Source organism: Mustelus asterias, chromosome 20 (assembly GCF_964213995.1).
Source record: "Mustelus asterias chromosome 20, sMusAst1.hap1.1, whole genome shotgun sequence".
Taxonomy (NCBI): domain Eukaryota; kingdom Metazoa; phylum Chordata; class Chondrichthyes; order Carcharhiniformes; family Triakidae; genus Mustelus; species Mustelus asterias.
Genome location: NC_135820.1, coordinates 59121976 through 59140490, shown reverse-complemented (window position 1 = coordinate 59140490; position 18515 = coordinate 59121976). Strand labels below are relative to the sequence as shown.

Genomic DNA, 18515 nt, shown 5'->3' with positions numbered 1-18515 from the left:
CTAGTGGGGATGAATTCCTCACCAACAGCTTCAGATAAAACATGTACTTGTAAGCATCTGAAGTTATTTATATCAGATAATTTCTTTAAACATGAAGCTGCTTCTTTCCAGCAATTTGTTTTGCCAAAGTATTATTTCAGTATGGTTTCAATAATAATTCAATGGGTGAATTGGGGTTGACTATTTGGCTTGACTGGCTGAGCTGTAATCTATTGAACTTGGCTATCTAAAGGACCTGAATTCATTCCTTTGATTTCAAATCACGAGTTCAATAAACAGTGGCTGATCCATACTGCTGGATTGCTGCTCAGGTGGTGAAGGCCAAAATTGACCCCATTGAGTCTTGAATGAGTTATACAAAGTAGTAGTGTTCTAGATATGTCAGTGCTATTGGTGGATTTCAACCCAGGCAGCAGTACAAGAGGGGAGATTGTCACACCTCATCTCAGAATCCTGGGGTTAATGGGAAGAAGATCCTGCTGGAGATGTGCATGTTGTGAATATTCAATGAAAATGAAAGAATTGAGCTTAACTACTATATATCACATAGTACAGCTCACACAAAAAACAGTCCTTGGCCCTTACACGTGTAGGAATACTTTCAGCAGGGATACTAAGAGAACAGTTAAAGGAAAAACATATTGAGAATGCTTTCGAACTATCTGCCATATGCCTGACAATGTTCACGCATAAAGCTTTAGATGAACGAATGTAGTGATCACTGTTCATGAGATTACCGAGGTTACACATACTCACCTTACAGATCGGGCATAGACCGCCTTCAAACAGTGGATGGAAAGTGCTGACTCTTGTGCTGCCACAGGCAAGACAAAATTCTAATGTGAAAAAGAAAGGTTGTGCATTAGAACAATGCATCAATGATAGTGTCATAATAAGTTTTAACTAAAGAACGAAGAACAGTACAGCACAGCAATAGGCCTTAGGCCCACCAAGCCTGCGCTGACACATGGGGCCCGATTTTACCAAAGATTCACGACCGTTTTCGGGCGCGAAATCGCGGTAAATTCGGGCGTCGGGCCTTTAATGCGATCTGCACCTAAATCCGAGCAGATCGCGGCTTTACCGACACCCAATTCGGGCGCGAATCCAATGCATTTAAATCGATTTAATGAACTGCCCACCCAACTCTACTGCCAAATCCCACTTTACAACCGCGCGGCACGATCCGGACCCGCGCTTTTAGCGACCTGCTAAATAAAAGTCAGAAGCCAGCGCTTCCTCAGTGAGGGTTAGCGAGGAGGTAGCGTCTGAAAGCTCTCCGGTACTTACAGGTGTCTTGTAGTCGCAGCCATTCCGCCGTCCCGGGTCGGTGGCGGCTCTGCGAGTGTGTGGGGGGGAAGGATGGATCTCTGGTTGAGGGGGGGGGGGGGGGGAGGAGGGGGGAGGATGGATCTCTGGTTGGGGGGAAGGAGGGGGGAGGATGGATCTCTGGTTTGGGGGGAGGAAGGGGAGAGGATGGATCTCTGGTTGGGGGGGGAGGAGGGGGGAGGATGGATCCCTGGTTGGAGGGGGGGGAGGATGGATCTCTGGTTGGGGGGGAGGAGGGGGAGGATGGATCTCTGGTTGCGGGGGAGGAAGGGGGGAGGATGGATCTCTGGTTGGGGGGGGGGGGAGGAGGGGGGAGGATGGATCTCTGGTTGGGGGTGGAGGAGGGGGGAGGATGGATCTCTGGTTGGGGGGGGGGGAGGGGGGAGGATGGCTCTCTGGTGGGGGGGGGGTGGGAGGACGTAAACCATTCCAGGCACGTAAACCTTTCATTGTCTTTACTGTTAAAGGATAGGCATTGAAACATTTGAATGTTTTAATTCCTATCCTTTTTAACAGTAAAAAACATCTCTTTTCAAAATATTGTTACACTTTAGAAAGTTAATAAACTAATTTTTCTGCATAAACTATCATTACATTCATTTGATCTCAAATAGTAAACTTCTGACACTGTTAAAGTATATCCTAAATGTTCCTGGGACTGGAAATTTCTTCTAAAGAACTGTTGCTTCAGGATGTATGCTACAAGTACTGGGTTTGTTATATATTTATTTTACAATATGTTGATGGGGAGACGTCTCTGTGACAACAGGAATGAACAGACACTGAAAATAATATGAATGTACTTTGTTCTGTGTGGTCGAAGATTCTCAGAAATGCACATTTTATTTTTGACTTGAGCCCTGTAAGTAGACACAATCAGCCCAAAATAACCCAAGCAGCTCACATTCATTACTGAGACAAAAGTAGACAGTTGAAATAGATGCAAGTGTAATCTTTCGACAAAAGCTTTGAGTTTAATAGCGTTATCAGATTGTTAGAACAATATTTTCTCGAACAAGAGCAGGTATAATTATTGCCAACTCTTCCATATGTCAGAGAGCCGCTCTCTCTGCTTTTGTTTCTTCCCCACCCGGGCGCACTGCTTCAGATTTCTTTTCGAATTGCGCATGCGCAGTTCAGAGCTCCGATCGTTCTGGCAGCGCTAAGCCCCGCCCACTGCGGATCGGACCGGAGCCGGCAAAAAGCGTATGGGCGCGCTGCAAAGAGGATTCCGGGCTCGGATCTGTATTATGCCCTTAGACTCCAAATGGTAAAATCGGGCCCATGATGCCTTTCTAACCTAAAGACCTTTTGGCTCTACGCGATCTGTATCCCTCAGTTCCCTGCCGATTTATGTATCTGTCAAGATACCTCTTAAACATTGCTAAAGGCTAATAAAGATCCCGTAATACAAAAGACAACAATTCTCACTGTCTCCAGGATAACCGCACCATTCTGGTGATATCAACATTCAATCAAAACACAGGGGAAGTCATTTTAAACTGTTTCACTTAAAAGTTTATTTATTAGTGACATGTAGGCTTACAGTAACACTGCAATGAAGTTACTGTGAAAATCCCCTTGTCACCACAATCTGGCGCCTGTTCGGGTACACTGAAGGAGAATTTAGCATGGCCAATTAACCTTACCAGCGTATCTTTCAGACTGTGGAAGGAAACCGGAGCACCCAGAGAAAACCCATGCAGACATGGGGAGAACATGCAGACTCCGCACAGTGACCCAAGCCGGGAATCGAATCAGGGTCCCTGGCGCTGAGAGGCAGCAGTGCTAACCACTAGTGGGAAACTAATGGGATTTGAGTGGATGCCATTTTAACCTCACCCAAACTGACTTTCCATTGAAGGTTAAAATTACACTTTGACTTAACCTTTCATTGTACTTATTGCAAGGCAATCTGCAAAAACACACTACAGCCATTGAACTTTATGAACAGGCTTATCAACAGCAAATTAAATGACTAATATTCCAGTAACAGCTGTGTGTCGCTAAGATAAACAGGATGCAGAACTTCATGACTTGAAATGTACTGATATCACCAACTAACAACAGCAATGAACTTTCATTTCAGTGTCAAATTGGTTTCAAAAGTGCTTATTCACAGATTTAAAGTAATTTGCAAAAGAGGTAAATGCAATGTGAGAAGAAACATTTTCACACAGCGAGTGGTTCGGGTCTGGAATGCACTGCTTGGAAGTGTGGTGGAGGCAGGTTCATTTGAGGCATTCAAGAGGGTATTAGATGAATACTTGAATAGAAACAATATGCAAAGATACAGAAAAAAGGCAGGAGAATGGCACCAAGTCACAATGCTTGTTTGGAGAGCCGATGCAGATATGATGGGCCAAATAGCCTACTTCTGTGCCATAACAATTCTGTGATTCTCGCCTCCAAGTAGGAGACAGGCCATGTGAATGTATTTAGTGGACTGTAACCAGAAATGCAACTACCAATCTTAGACTAGTATCTGCAGCATGAATATATTCTTAAAAAGCATCTGACTGAATCAAACCCCAATTAAACTGAACAAATAGACATCATACTTCCCACGACATCTGTCCATGCGATCGCAGAACATCTGCCCCTTTAGCTCCTCCCTCCTCAATACTGAAGGACCCAAACACTCTTTTCAGGTGATGCAACATTTCCCTTGTACCTCCTCCAATTTATTCTACTGTATTCGATGCTCCCAATGCGTTCTCCTCTACACTGGGGAGACTAAATGCAGACTGGATGACTGTTTTGCAGAATACCTTCGCTCTGTCTGCATGCATGGCAACAATCTCTGGTCGCATGCCATTTCAACTCAGCACCTGGATTTCATGCCGGCAGGTTTATCCTCGGCCTGTTGGAATGCTCCAGTGAAGCCCAACGCAAGCTGGAAGAACAACATCTCAGGGTGAATTTTCCCATTGCACCCACCATGGGAATCATAATGGGTTAGGGCGGGCCATGGAAAGGTCGGTTGACCTCAGGCCGGATTTTCCGGTTTCAGGGAGGGGGCGGCCGGAAAACCCCTCCCCCTCATTTTCCAAATTGTCAGATTACAGCCTTCTTGGACTCAACACTGAGTTCAACAAATTTAGACTCTGAATTTTCCCCTCCATCTTGACTTTTTTTTCTGTTATTCAGTTCCACTGGCTTGTTCCAATACTACCCCATCCCTTTCCTACATGTGACCACTGTCTGTTGTTGTTCAGTTTTGTTCCCATTGAGCACTGACCTCTTCTCCTACTAACACATTCTGTTATTCTACCTTTGCAACTATTAACTCTCTTCAGTCCCCAATGGCACCATCAATAATCCCTTTGTCTCATGCCCGTGACAAATTTGTCAACCTCTCCTTAACTCTGACCTATTACTAACTTTCCATTCTGCCCCAGGCTCCTCTCCAAGTACATAATTCACCACACTTCTATTCCTCTTCGGTTCTGTGAAAGGGTCACATGGGCTCGAAATGTTAACTGTGTTTCTCTCTCCACAGATCCTGCCAGATCTGCTGAGTTTATCTGGTTTTATTTTACATTTCCAGCATCCGCATTTCGCTTTTATTAGATTTAATACTATTTTGTTTCATAACTAATATAAAACTTTCTACTTTTCAAAAATTTTCTGATGTGGGATCTGTTGCTCTGCAATACTTCATTATTATTGGATTATTATTATTTATAATAATTATTATTGCCTCTAGTGTCAGGGGATTAGCAGGGTAAATATGTAGGGATATGGGAATAGGGTCTGGGTGGGATTGTGGTCGGTGCAGACTCGATGGGCCGAATGGCCTCCTTCTGCACTGTAGGGATTCTATGATTATGATTCTATGATTCTATGATTATTTTTCACTGGAAAGGATGCTGTTTGACAGCTCAGATTGTCACGTCAGTTTGGTAGAAAACAGCAGCTAAACTACATAGGTATACCTATATTTTAGAAAATTACATCTAATAGGAAGTAGTATATATAATCCTAAGGTCTCTGCACTAAAGATCTTTGTTCAAATTTGTTATCCATCTATTAGTTCTTCAAATTTGTTATCTATCTATTAGAAAAAAAAGATTCAGCAAATTGTGAGTTTTTTCTTTGGACAATTGGAAGGGGTTAAGTGGTAATGTGATCTGCAGCCAAACCACACTGTCAAGATCTAGTGACTCACTAATTGCCCATAAATTACCTTTTGGTTTTCCAGGTAGGATTAAGGCAAAACTCTTTCATGTCTTTTCTATTGTTTCCTTTTTCATGAACGACTTAAAACAATAGCTTGAATTGAGAACCATTTGACTCTGCATAAAAATGGCCATTTGCAAAACCACAATTTTCCCATAGGCACCTGCATTTCCGTCTCCAGTAATATCTTTATTATCCAGCATGAGCTAGGAATGGGTGGTGCCAGTTAACTGAGAGTTCCATTTACAAATGGAATACAGCACAATACTTCCAGCATGAACTAATTTGCAAGTACTTAGGAAGTAAAGAACAGTATTCTTTTTACTTCTGATCATCAACAGTACATTAAAACACAGGTTAAAGTATAAAACAATATAGTGTACAGGTAAAGTTTCCAGGGTGCTTCCGGTTGGTAAAGTAAAGTGATGAATCATATGAGAACATCAGGAGTTCCGATTTGTAGAGAATTTCATTTGATAGAGTCCTGGATAATATTTACTATATTCTTTTGCAATCAACTTCTATGTACAGCCAGGATTTCTGAGCCATTTAGAAACAATCCATAAGGAATGTGAATATGTATTTAATTAATTTACAGTTCTTCTGCACTCTACATTCATCTTCTCTATTACATATGATCATCCAATAAATGCAGTGCAGATCTGGGAGAATTCAGGTTCAAATTGTATGCACTGGAAACAAGGTGAGATTTTTTGAAAAGGAACAGGTTTAAAATTTATTTATTAGTGTTGCAAGTAGGCTTACATTAACACTGCAATGAAGTTACTGTGAAAATCCCCAAGTCACCACACTCAAGTACCTGTTCGGGTACACTGAGGGAGAATTTGACATGGCCAATGCACCAAACCAGCATGTCTTTCTGACTGTAGGAGGAAACTAGAGCACTTGTTCTAGTGGAGGAAACCCACGCAGACACAGGGAGAACGTGCAAAGTCCGCACAGACAGTGACCCAAGCCGGGAATCAAACCTGTGTCCCTGGGGCTGTGAGGCAGCAGTGCTAATCACTGTGCCACCATGCCGCCCATAAATTAGGGGATACTGTGTCTATCAAGACAGGAGTGTGGCCATTGAAACAATGGGACCTTAATTGACAAGGTTTTCTTTTGTCCTTTTGATCTGTACTTAATAAAAACATTAACCCACTTTCAGTGCACATTCTTTTCATGGTAACAACTGTGGCCAAACTAAACATTCATCACACTTCAGTATGAACATTAGCTCGCTAATGTACAGTGTAGTTTAAATGAAGGCTATTTTTAGGTGTACATTTGTGCACTACGATGATCCTGCAATAACAGATATCAACTTAGTCCAATATTGTTTTGTATAAAATTTTCATTTTCTGTTACCTACAAATTATTTTGTTGATTTTTACACACCATTACGAGTCCGCAGAAGCACACCATTAAACCTGGTCATGTTCTGATGGGAAAACTGCAAATCAAATCGAGTTTTGAGGCAAAAGATGGAAACTATGTTGGTTTGTCAGTCTATTAATTCTCATGACATTAAAACCACAACAATTCTGAAAAAAAATTGCCTCACAGATTATTCCTCTACTGCATCCAACAGCTGAAGAATAGGGATCTCTTCCATTTTTAACATGGCACTCTTCATAACTGGTGTCATGAAAGCCTTTAATCATTTGATGTGCTATAAAAAAATAATTAATTCTGATGTTAAAACATTATGCTAAATCCAACATGAAACCTACTGGAAGCTTCTTGAGAACTAAAGCTACCCATGGAAAGGATATACATATTTCAACAAAGCAGCTCCAAGCCCAGCAGTTAATACAGCTCTAAAGGTGACGATCAGCCCTGCAGACCAACAAAGAAGAGCTCTTCAAACAAGAAAGGGACCATTGAATCACAGATTACATTGCATAGGAGAACTCAGAAAACCTCGCAGACAAAATAAGTCCAAGTAAGACGCTAAGAGTGGGTAAGGGGTTATCCTACCCACATACCAACTGTGTTAGCTTAAAATTGGTTGATTAGGATATTCCCTATCCCTGAGTGGTCATTCATGGTTCACTGACCCCCCTCTACATGGAAAGTAACAGACTTTTGGAAAGCACATCAAACTAGGTTTTTGAAAGATTATATTAAACAAAACAAACATTAATAGTTTTTTAAAAAAACATATTACTTCTTTTGAGAAGTGTATTACAATTGCTCTTCATCTTGTGAAGGTGGGCAATAGTATTCTTCTGATCCATGCCATTAAAATATATCACAAATTATTCTTAGGCTGTCATAATGCAGACTTACATCGAGACAGCCTCTCATCGGACAATGAAAGGTTGCATTCTAAAAAGCTGATCACTCAGCCCTGCTCCCACACAATGCTTGCTTTGCAAATTGAACTGGCATTCTAATCCAAACAGCTTTCAGTATTTCAAACTCTGGATCACAGCAGTGCTCTGAAATTGTAGAACGAGGCCAGGATTTATAACACCTACATAAGCAGTAGTCTGTAGTGAGATAAGAGCGAATTTTCACACAAAGCCTTCCATATAAAGAGGGCCTCGGCTGTCACTTCTGAGACATTTTCATGCAACACTGCTTGAGACACCATTCTGATCCATCACAAAATGACACCACTCAGCATAAACAGAGAAAAAAATACAGCTTTCACCCTGTAGATCTGGCTTGGGACGTAATTTGATTTTTTATATAGTATATAAGAAATTCACACCAAAGGGAATTTCACAGATCATTCAGAATGAGATAATGAAATTCAGTAGAGAAATAGGGAAGTGTAGGTTTTAAATCCAAATAGGAGTGTGATTTCTGTATCAGTCACAAATATTCTGCTACCACACAACAGGTGAAATTTTCCAAAGCCCGCTACAGAAATTTGAAGATCGGGACACTTAGTGTGCTTGTAGTGCATTCTTCTGATGATTGTTGTCCTGCAGGCACTAACCATGATTTAGAAAGTTTGATGCTGACGGGAAAGATCGATGGTAAAAGAGATCAAGGCGGACAAAGAACAATCATCTTACAGAGCCTCGCAAACTGGATGAATGTGCTACCAACAAAGATAATCCACACTTCCAGAGCAAGATTAATATCGAGGTCCATGGTCACCAATGCCCTGTCAGGACATGGTACCAAAAGGAAGAGGGAATGTCTTGCTGAAAAACAGTGCATAGTGTCTGTTAAGATTTTGTACCTGTCGGTCCAGTGACTCCAGATCCTAGCCTTAATGATGAACTTGAAACCAAAGTATTCAAATGCAACATTGTGGTATGGCATGTTTGAGCACACAGCATCAACACAAGGCATCTTGTAATGAAATTGCACGATATTCCAAAGATTCTAAACTGCCGAGTTTATGATCTCAGTTGTAGAATTCTGGGAGATGCCAGGTGGCAGCAAAGTACTTCCCCACAGAGGGGAATCATTCTTGCGCACTTCTAGAGCTAGGGTTGGCAATAGTTTTTGCTTGAAGAGCTTTTTTAAAAAATAATGCCTAAAATAAAAACTATTTGGAACCACAAAATAAAAATTCAGCATTTCTAAACCAAATCTTTGGCAAATTGCCAAGTTTCTCTGGTATAATAAATAAAACGTTTTGAATTTATGTATCAACAGAGAATCAAACCAAAATTAAAAGACGTATCTCTGAATTATTGTGTTTTTTGACTTCTTTTTACTATAGTTTTATCAGTAAATTCATCTCTAAAACAGACTTTAACGTGAAATATGCAGAATTGTGACATTTTTTTCAGCAATGGATTCTCACTGCAGGCCAGGTGGATTGTGTAATTCAGGTTGTCAATGACACCCAAATGAAACAAATCCTTTGCACCACAGTTCAGCGAGATCTCCCTTGTAATTCTCCTCCGGGCATACAGGATAGATAGGAGGTCCTCTTTCGAAGGGACGGGAGCAGCAGGTCCACCCACCAGTCTGGGAGGTCACCACGGAGATCAGTGCCAGTGGCCACTAAAAAGGGACCAACCTGCAGGTTAAGAAAAGGACGAATCATCTCAGCACACACAGCATGTATGCATGCTTCTCTCCCTTGCCAATTGACTGTGAGCAGTACGGGTGAAAGAGCAGTTCGGAAGCATACATGCCTGCTGTGTGTCCTCATTCTCTCTTTAGGGCATCAGGCTAAGGGTTAGAGTTCACAGGGATGTCACACAGGACCAGATGGACAACAGCACTGAATGGCTACCAGCCACTTTAATGCCCCCTCACATGTTAGATCCTCCACAAACAGCATCTTCTTCCCTTACTGGGGAGAGCCCAGCACACACAACAGGCACGCATGCTTCTGAACTGCTCTTTCATCCGTTCACCCATTATCGGCAAGGGAGAGAAGCATGCATACCTGCTGTGTGTGCTAAGCTTTCTCTCCCTAGTCAGAGATGAGGGCGCAGTTTGTGGAGGATCTAACATGAGAGGGGATGTTAAAGTGGCTCGCAGACACTGTCCATCTGCTGGTTATGTGTGACATGATGTGGATGTTACAAGTATTTATCATAATCCACATTGGAGTCTTTTAACCAAAGTGCATTTTGCAATGGATTTTGTTTTGTTAGAAGTCTTATTCATCTTCCATAAGACCATAAGATATAGGAGCAGAATTAGGCCATTCGGCCAATCGAGTCTGCTCCGCCATTCAATCATGGTTGATATGATTTTCTTCCCCATTCTCCTGCCTTCTCTCCATAACTCTTGATCCCCTTATTGATCAAGAACCTATCTAGCTCTGTCTTAAAGACACTCAATAACCTGGCCTCCATAGCCCTCTGTTGCAATGAGTTCCACAGATACACCACTCTCTAGCTGAGGGTTAGTCAGCACCATCACCTCCAATGCCATAACCTTTCAGGCCATCCTGCAGTGTTATTTTGTCTCTGCTTTTAAGGCTAAAAAGTAATCCTTTATTAGTTCCCATTCTCCCTATGCATGATGCTAAACGATGAAGTTGCTTCCACATGGCGATATTTGAAATGTCTACTAGACGGCAGTGTGAGCTGTCAGAGGTGTACAGTCACCCTGATAAAGCCCTCCAATTACCTGTGAGGATGTTGTTTTAGCTCCTGAATGGTTGTTTAGTGTTGCTTGATGGAATCTCTCTGTGAGGTCACAGAACGCCAATCGATATGGAATTCATTGCATGACTGTGCACTCAGTGCTTAGGGCAGGATTTTCCAGCGCTGCGGTGGTGGTATCCACTGTGGGGGAATACAGCAGATTAGCCAACCATCCACTGACTTTCGGCAAGACCAGAAAATCCAGTGGTGGGTGAAGCAAGAAAACCTCAACCTGAGGGTTCACACCATGGCTAGCCCTATGCAAAATGGATAATAACGAGAACTGTAATGGTATGAAAGCAATGCTCCAGCACACCTCCTAAGTACTCATCAGTATATATGAAGGCACAAAGTTATCACTGACTGCTGTGTCAATTACGGGACTACATCTCTCCCAGATACCAAAGTGAGCATAAATTTGGCAAGCTTCCGGTGAATGTAGGGTAACGTGTGTTTGTCAATAATCACACAATGGTCCTGCTGAGTCCTGAGTATAATGCTAACATAACTCGCAGCTTTGCGTCCATGCTGTCATGTGATAGATCACTGCATCCTGAGGGCATATTGGGGCTCAGTATCAAGATGCGGCCTCTGTATTAATCATGCATGAAAGTTGGCATTTGGAGAGATGGTACTGTCCGGATGTAGCATCGTCTTTAGATGGTCAAGCGATAAACATTGACAGATGCTTTTGGTCTTTGAACCACTTTGTTAAGAATGGCTTGACTGTATCTATGTGTGCAATTGCGTTTCTACTTCTTGAAGGCTGCCATGCCCACTGACTTAATTGTGCCACAGTTGAAAGGATTGTACTATGCGTAGTTGCTTCAGAAAGTGCGCTAGTGGATTACACAGCAGCCACGAGTTCACTAAGCTACTGTGCCTTCCAAGGATGACCTCGTCATTAGACTTAATTGTGGCTTCTGCTTCCTCTGTTCTCATTTTGAGATCGATAACCTTTCATCAGACTTTAGTGATGGTATTGAAGGTGTTGTTGTCTTCCCTGCATTGAGTTGTGAAGAGGACTGCGCTCATATCAACTTGTCTTCACCTTATTCCTTAATCTTGCAGCTATGAGGTTGTCACAGGCGTGTCATCTGCATTGTGCTTAGGCAATGACATCCTTATATTGCTTGTATGAATCCTCGCTCTCTTCAAATTCATCCCCTTCAATGTCCTCCTCGATTGAGGAGCAAACAATGATGGTGCAGGATACCCTCGGTGATGAGCAGTGGAGAGCACCGCCTGATTGATCCAAACATCTGAAATGCATCTTTAAAAGACCTTCTGGCTGAATGTGCAGCAGCATTGTATCTCTTCTCAGATGCACTCTTTGGACGTGTTGGGTATCTTTAACCATGTCTTCAGCGGGTACCCCATATCACCGAGGAGCCAATCGTCTAAGTTCCTGGGGCCATCAAAGATCTATGGCACTGTGAGTGACTCAAGATTAAGAGTCTTGAGAGTTCTCTGGGTCCGTGGCACAAATATGCTTGATCTGTTTTCTCTGAACACAGATTAGCTGTACATTTAGAGCGTGCAATCATTTCCCATTAATGAATCTCAGAAGATGCTGCCTAGAAGCTCTCAACTTGTGTGCAGCTGATAGCACTCTGCACTTGCAGAAAGCCTGAGATCACAGCAAAGCCCACAGCCCTGGCAGCCTAGCTAGCTTTACCCATGCTGAACTGCATGTAACGGGAGCTTTATTGAAAAGGGCATCAGTCACCTTCCTGATGCATTTATGTGTTGTTGATTGCGAGATTCCACAGAGGTCCCCCGTGGAGCCCTGGAAGGATCTGTTGGCAAAAGAGTTGAGAGCTACCTTATGACCAATGCCCTCCAAGTTTGCGCACGGTAAATGAAAAATATGAGCTACTACATCTCCATATATGAACTGTGTCTACTGTAAACATTTGTCTGCACCAAACATCTTTGTGGATTTGGTCCCTCCCCGTCAGCATCGATGTCTTCCTGAGGCCTCAAAGGCTCTTGTTCCTCAGGGTAGCGGTCCTCTCTGAGCTGCGCCAAATGGCAAGAGGCTCTTTTCCTCATTTGCATCGCAGCTATCAAGAAAACAGCCTGAACTGATAAAATTGAGTAATCAATGTTAGTTCCCATTGATTTGTCTTCCTCTATATACAACACAGCTATGTACTCTCCAGCCCTTGACTTTCACCTCACATACCAAGGCCACCCCTTGCAGGGTGATATCATCCTGGAGGACAACAGATGTCTGATCTTTCTCATCAATCACAACGAGGGTGTTCATTAGGATCAAAAGACCCAAGTCCTAGTAGCCACAGTCAGTCTTCTGTTGGTTGTCCTCCAGTGGCCTTTACAATAACTATGGATACCCACTCCTTGCACTTATTTCTTGCCTGCAAAGATGATACCTTGAATGCCACAGCAAACTTATTAGGAAGATGGAGGCTTGCAGAGCCCATGGTCCCCCTCTTGGAGCCTGCATCCATTCTTACATGCCTCTTTAAGGATACGATGAAGAGTAAGAACATATGCAGTGCAACACATAAACTTAATGGATTGTCAGCTGAAAGTGAACCATTAGAAAATGAGCCAAGTTCATTCAGCGTGCATGAGACCTTCAAGTCCGACACTCAGCTGAGCCATGCTCTCCATGATTTAAGCAAGATTGTTGTAGGGTGCCCCTGATCTTTCAGGAGCTTACGTTGCTGGCTCTGCCAACATGATATCGTGGGACCCACCCCTTTCTTTTTTTGACTAAGTGTGAACAGATATGGCAGGAAATGTGGCAGTGCAGCCAGCCTGCTACACTCACTTTTCCTGCCCAAGTTGACATTTAGCAAAACAATTGGAAAATTTTCCACCCCTTGTCGGCACAGCGGCACAGTGGTTAGCACTGCTGCCTCACAGCACCAGGGAGCTGGGTTTGATTCCAGCCTTGCATGACTGTCAATGTAGTGTTTGTACATTCTGCCCATGTCTGTGTAGGTTTCCCCTGTGTGCTCTGTTTTCCTCCCAAGTCCAAAGATGTGCAGGTTAGGTGGATTGCCCATGCTAAATTGCCCCTTAGTGTCCCAAAATGTGTAGGTTACGTGGATTAGCCATCGTATATACACAGGGTTAGGGGGATAGGGTGGGCCTGGGTAAGATGCTCTTTTGCAGAGTCACTGCAGACCCGAAGGGCTGAATAACTTCCTTTTGCACTGTAGAGATCCTGTGGTTATATAGTTGTGTTATGGGGTGACCCCAGTGCAAGAGCTACACCTGGTACTCTACAGATATGGCATTTCTATGCTAAGACTACAAAATCTGTGCCCCCAATTGAGTTCCACAAAGTTTTAATGAAGCAATTTGGATACTACGCAAGTACTTTACTGAATTTAAACTCAAAACTAGTAGCGCACCTTCAAATAGAACAACACAGAAACATACCAATTTAGCAGTTTTATCATATTACTTGAGTTACTCTTGTGAGCTTTAATGCAGGAATATGTCTGTACTATATTTACCATTGCAATCAACTGCAAATGTTTAAAGGATAGCACATTCGCTTTACAATACTATTTGCGAAATTGTCAATCTACCAGTGTGGTACCCAAGCTGTCATTTGAACAAACTGGAAGGCATTGCATTTAAGAGCAGTCAAATGTAATAAAAGTAAGAAAAATGTTACCTTCAATACTTTTATTGCTGCTGGTAACTTGAAAGAAAATTTTTTCTGCAGAAAAAATGAAAAAAAACTATGAGTTTTTTGACCCACTAATAATACACTCAGCAGTCTACCTTCATTGAAAACGTTACTTACCTCTCCCCCGGTGTTCCTCTTCTGTTCCTTCTTTGCTTTTATATAAGCTTGTTTTCTGCTTTTTTGTGGGAGGATAGTACTCAGGCACATAGACTTCTACGGGGTTTTCACCTGCAGTGTCATTTTCTATCCAACAGATGGAAGAATTGATGTGAAAAGTATATGCAAACATACATTGTACAAAACCAAGCTCAATGAATAACCGGTTGCTGCTTTCTGTTACATAGATCTGTTACACGGAAAACAATGAGTAACTAAAATAAATTACATTGTAAAAATCTATATTACATTCATCATCTGAATCCTAATTCATAATTTGAACCACTCCCTGGTACTGATTGCAATTTGTGATATAGTGGAATGTATTTTGTGAGTTAGCATTCACAAGAGTTCGCTGAGCGGATCAAATAGTTGACTGCAGAAGTCGTTACTCGGCTGCAACTCCCAGTTTCTTAATGATTCAGAAAATCAGGAGGACCACAACCAAGTTGCACACCTAATTGTTCAGAAGTCCAATCTGTCTTCTTGCACCTACACAGGGTAGATACAATGTATTTTTTTAAATCTGGGGAATTATTCAGGAGGGTGTAATTTTGTGGTCAGTTTTGTCAGCTTTCAGGTGTTGTTGCTTTGCTCCAGATCCTAGATGGTGATAAGTCTCACAACACCAGGTTAAAGTCCAACAGGTTTATTTGGAATCACGAGCTTTCGGAGTGCTGCTCCTTCATCAGGAGACTCACCCTCCCGACTACTTCATTGGGGCCAATCACACAGGTCCCAGAAATCATGACCCCATATCATTAGAGAGTGTGACAGTTGGTGTCTCAGTGAGGGAGTGTTGCTCGGGCTGCAGTGGAGAGTGACAGTTGGTGTCTCACTGAGGGAGTGTTGCTCGGGCTGCAGTGGAGAGTGACAGTTGGGGAAGTGTGGGGAAGTTTTTTGTTTTCTTTTTTTCTTGCTGGTAATGGCTTCAGGGATGGCAGTTCAGGCAGTATGCTGCATCTCCTGTGGGATGTATGTGGTGAGGAAATCCAGTAGTGTTTCAGGAGATTTTAGTTGTAAGAAGTGCATTAGATTGCAGCTTCTGGAGGAGCGTGTAAAGGAGCTGGAGGGGGAGGTAGAGGAACTCCGCATAATTCGGGAGGCGGAGGTGGAAGTTGATAGGAGTTATAGAGAAATAGTAACTCCTAGAAATGAGGCTTGGGTCAATGCCAGGAGGAGGGGTAAGAAGCAATCGGGAAGACAATCCCCTGGGGCGGTTCCCCTCCATAATAGGTTTTCGGTGCTGGAGGCTACAGTTGAGGAGGAATCAACTGAGCATAGAGAGCAGATCTCTGGGGGTGAGCCGAGTGAGAAAGCTCAGGTGGTTAGGGGCTGTAAAAGACTGGGCCTTGTGATTGGGGACTCCACAATTAAGGAGACAGATAGGAGGGTCGGAACTAAAGGTAGGGACTCAGGGTTGGTGTGTTGCCTACCAGGGGCTGGGGTCCGGGATGTGTCTGACAGGGTATTCAGGACTCTTAGGGGGGAGGGAGATAAACCACAAGTTATTGTACATGTGGGGACACACGACATAGGGAGGATAGGGGAAGGGGATATTAGGCAGGGATTTATGGAGTTGGGGTGGAAACTAAAGGCCAAGACTGACAGAGTGGTTATCTCTGGACTCTTGCCTGTACCACGGGATAGTTTAGAGAGGAATAGGGAGAGGGAAGGTTTGAATTCATGGCTGAGGGGATGGTGCAGGAGGGAGGGGTTCAGGTACTTAAGCAATTGGGGCTCGTACTGGGGAAGGTGTGACCTCTATGAGAAGGATGGTCTACACCTTAATCAGAAGGGGACCAATATCCTGGGGGGTAAATTTGCTAAGGCCATGCAGGGAGGTTTAAACTGATTCGGGGGGGGGGAGGGATCCTGAGTAGTGGGGCTGAAAGTGAGGGATGCATGGATGGGGACTGCAATGCACAGCATTGCAGAGGTGGGGTGGAGCAGGGTTTGAAATGTGTATACTTCAATGCCAGGAGTATTCGCAATAAAGTGGGTGAACTTGCAGCGTGGATCAGTACCTGGGACTTCGATGTTGTGGCTATTTCAGAGACATGGATAGAGCAGGGGCAGGAATGGATGCTGCAGGTCCCGGGGTTCAAATGTTTTAGTCGAAGTAGGGAAGGAGGTAGAAGAGGGGGAGGGGTAGCATTATTGGTCAGAGATTGTATCACAGTGTCAGAGAGGAGGTTTGATGAGGACTTATCTGTTGAGGTAGTATGGGCGGAGATTAGAAATAGGAGAGGAGAGGTCACCCTGTTGGGAGTCTTTTATAGACCTCCTAAAAGTTCTAGAGAGGTTGAGGAAAGGATTGCGGAGTCAATCCTGCTTAGGAGTGAAAGTAATAGGGCAATTGTTATGGGGGATTTTAACTTGACTAATATTGACTGGAATTGTTATAGCTCTAGCTCGTTAGAGGGGTCAGTTTTTGTTCAAAGCGTGCAGGAAGGTTTTTTGACTCAGTATGTAGACAGGCCAACTAGAGGTGAGGCTATATTGGATCTGGTGCTGGGAAATGAGCCAGACCAGGTGCTAGACTTGGAAGTTGGTGTGCATTTTGGTGATAGTGACCACAATTCGGTTACGTTCACCTTAGTGATGGAAAGGGATAGGCATGAACCTCGGGCCAGTGGTTTTAGCTGGGGGAAGGGTAATTATGAGGCTATTAGGAGAGAATTAGGAAACATAGGTTGGACTAGGAGATTACAGGGACTGGGAACGTCCGACATGTGGAGTTTTTTCAAGGAGCAGCTACTGCGAGTCTGTGATAGGTATGTCCCTGTCAGGCAAGGAGGAATTGGTAGGGCTAGGGAACCGTGGTGCACCAAAAAAGTTTCTTTGTTGGTTAAAAAGAAAAAGGAGGCTTATGTTCGGATGAGACGTGAGCACTCGGGTAGTGCACTAGAAAGCTTTAGATTGGCTAAGAGGGAGTTGAAGAGCGAGCTTAGAAGGGCTAAAAGGGGACATGAGAAGACTTTGGCGGATAGGGTTAAAGAGAATCCTAAGGCGTTCTATAGGTATGTCAAGAACAGAAGGTTGGTTAGGGCAAGTTTAGGGCCAGTTATAGATGGCAGAGGGAAGTTATGTGTGGAACCGGAGGAGATTGGTGAAGCATTGAACCAATATTTCTCTTCGGTGTTCACGCAAGGGGACATGAATATAGCTGAGGAGGACACTGGGTTGCAAGGGAGTAGAATAGACAGTATTACAGTTGATAAGGAGGATGTGCAGGATATTCTGGAGGGTCTGAAAATAGATAAATCCCCTGGTCCGGATGGGATTTATCCAAGGATTCTCTGGGAGGCAAGAGAAGTGATTGCAGAGCCTCTGGCTCTGATCTTCAGGTCGTCGTTGGCCTCTGGTATAGTACCAGAAGATTGGAGGTTAGCGAATGTTGTCCCATTGTTTAAGAAGGGGAACAGAGACTTCCCCGGGAATTATAGACCGGTGAGTCTCACTTCTGTTGTCGGCAAGATGTTGGAAAAAATTATAAGGGATAGGATTTATAGTTATTTGGAGAGTAATGAATTGATAGGTGATAGTCAGCATGGTTTTGTGGCAGGTAGGTCGTGCCTTACTAACCTTATTGAGTTTTTTGAGAAAGTGACCAAGGAGGTGGATGGGGGCAAGGCAGTGGACGTGGTATATATGGATTTTAGTAAGGCGTTTGATAAGGTTCACCATGGTAGGCTTCTGCAGAAAATGCAGATGTATGGGATTGGGGGTGATCTAGGAAATTGGATCAGGAATTGGCTAGCGGATAGGAAACAGAGGGTGGTGGTTGATAGTAAATATTCATCATGGAGTGCGGTTACAAGTGGTGTACCTCAGGGATCTGTTTTGGGGCCACTGCTGTTTGTAATATTTATTAATGATCTGGATGAGGGTATAGTTGGGTGGATTAGCAAATTTGCTGATGACACCAAAGTCGGTGGTGTGGTAGACAGTGAGGAAGGGTGTCGTAGTTTGCAGGAAGACTTAGACAGGTTGCAAAGTTGGGCCGAGAGGTGGCGGATGGAGTTTAATGCGGAGAAGTGTGAGGTAATTCACTTTGGTAGGAATAACAGATGTGTTGAGTATAGGGCTAACGG

The 18515-nt window shown here is 43.4% G+C and overlaps 1 protein-coding gene across 1 annotated transcript in view; it reads right to left on the bottom strand.

Moving 5' to 3' along the window:
* Positions 1-18515, bottom strand: part of dnmt3bb.1 (DNA (cytosine-5-)-methyltransferase 3 beta, duplicate b.1) — a 233427-nt gene that overhangs the window by 81451 nt on the left and 133461 nt on the right. The window contains exons 10-12 of the mRNA XM_078236641.1: positions 14380-14505; positions 14248-14292; positions 757-836 (exon numbers count right to left, since the gene is read on the bottom strand). Coding sequence (XP_078092767.1) covers positions 757-836; positions 14248-14292; positions 14380-14505 — 251 coding nt within the window. The remainder of the gene's footprint in view (positions 1-756; positions 837-14247; positions 14293-14379; positions 14506-18515) is intronic.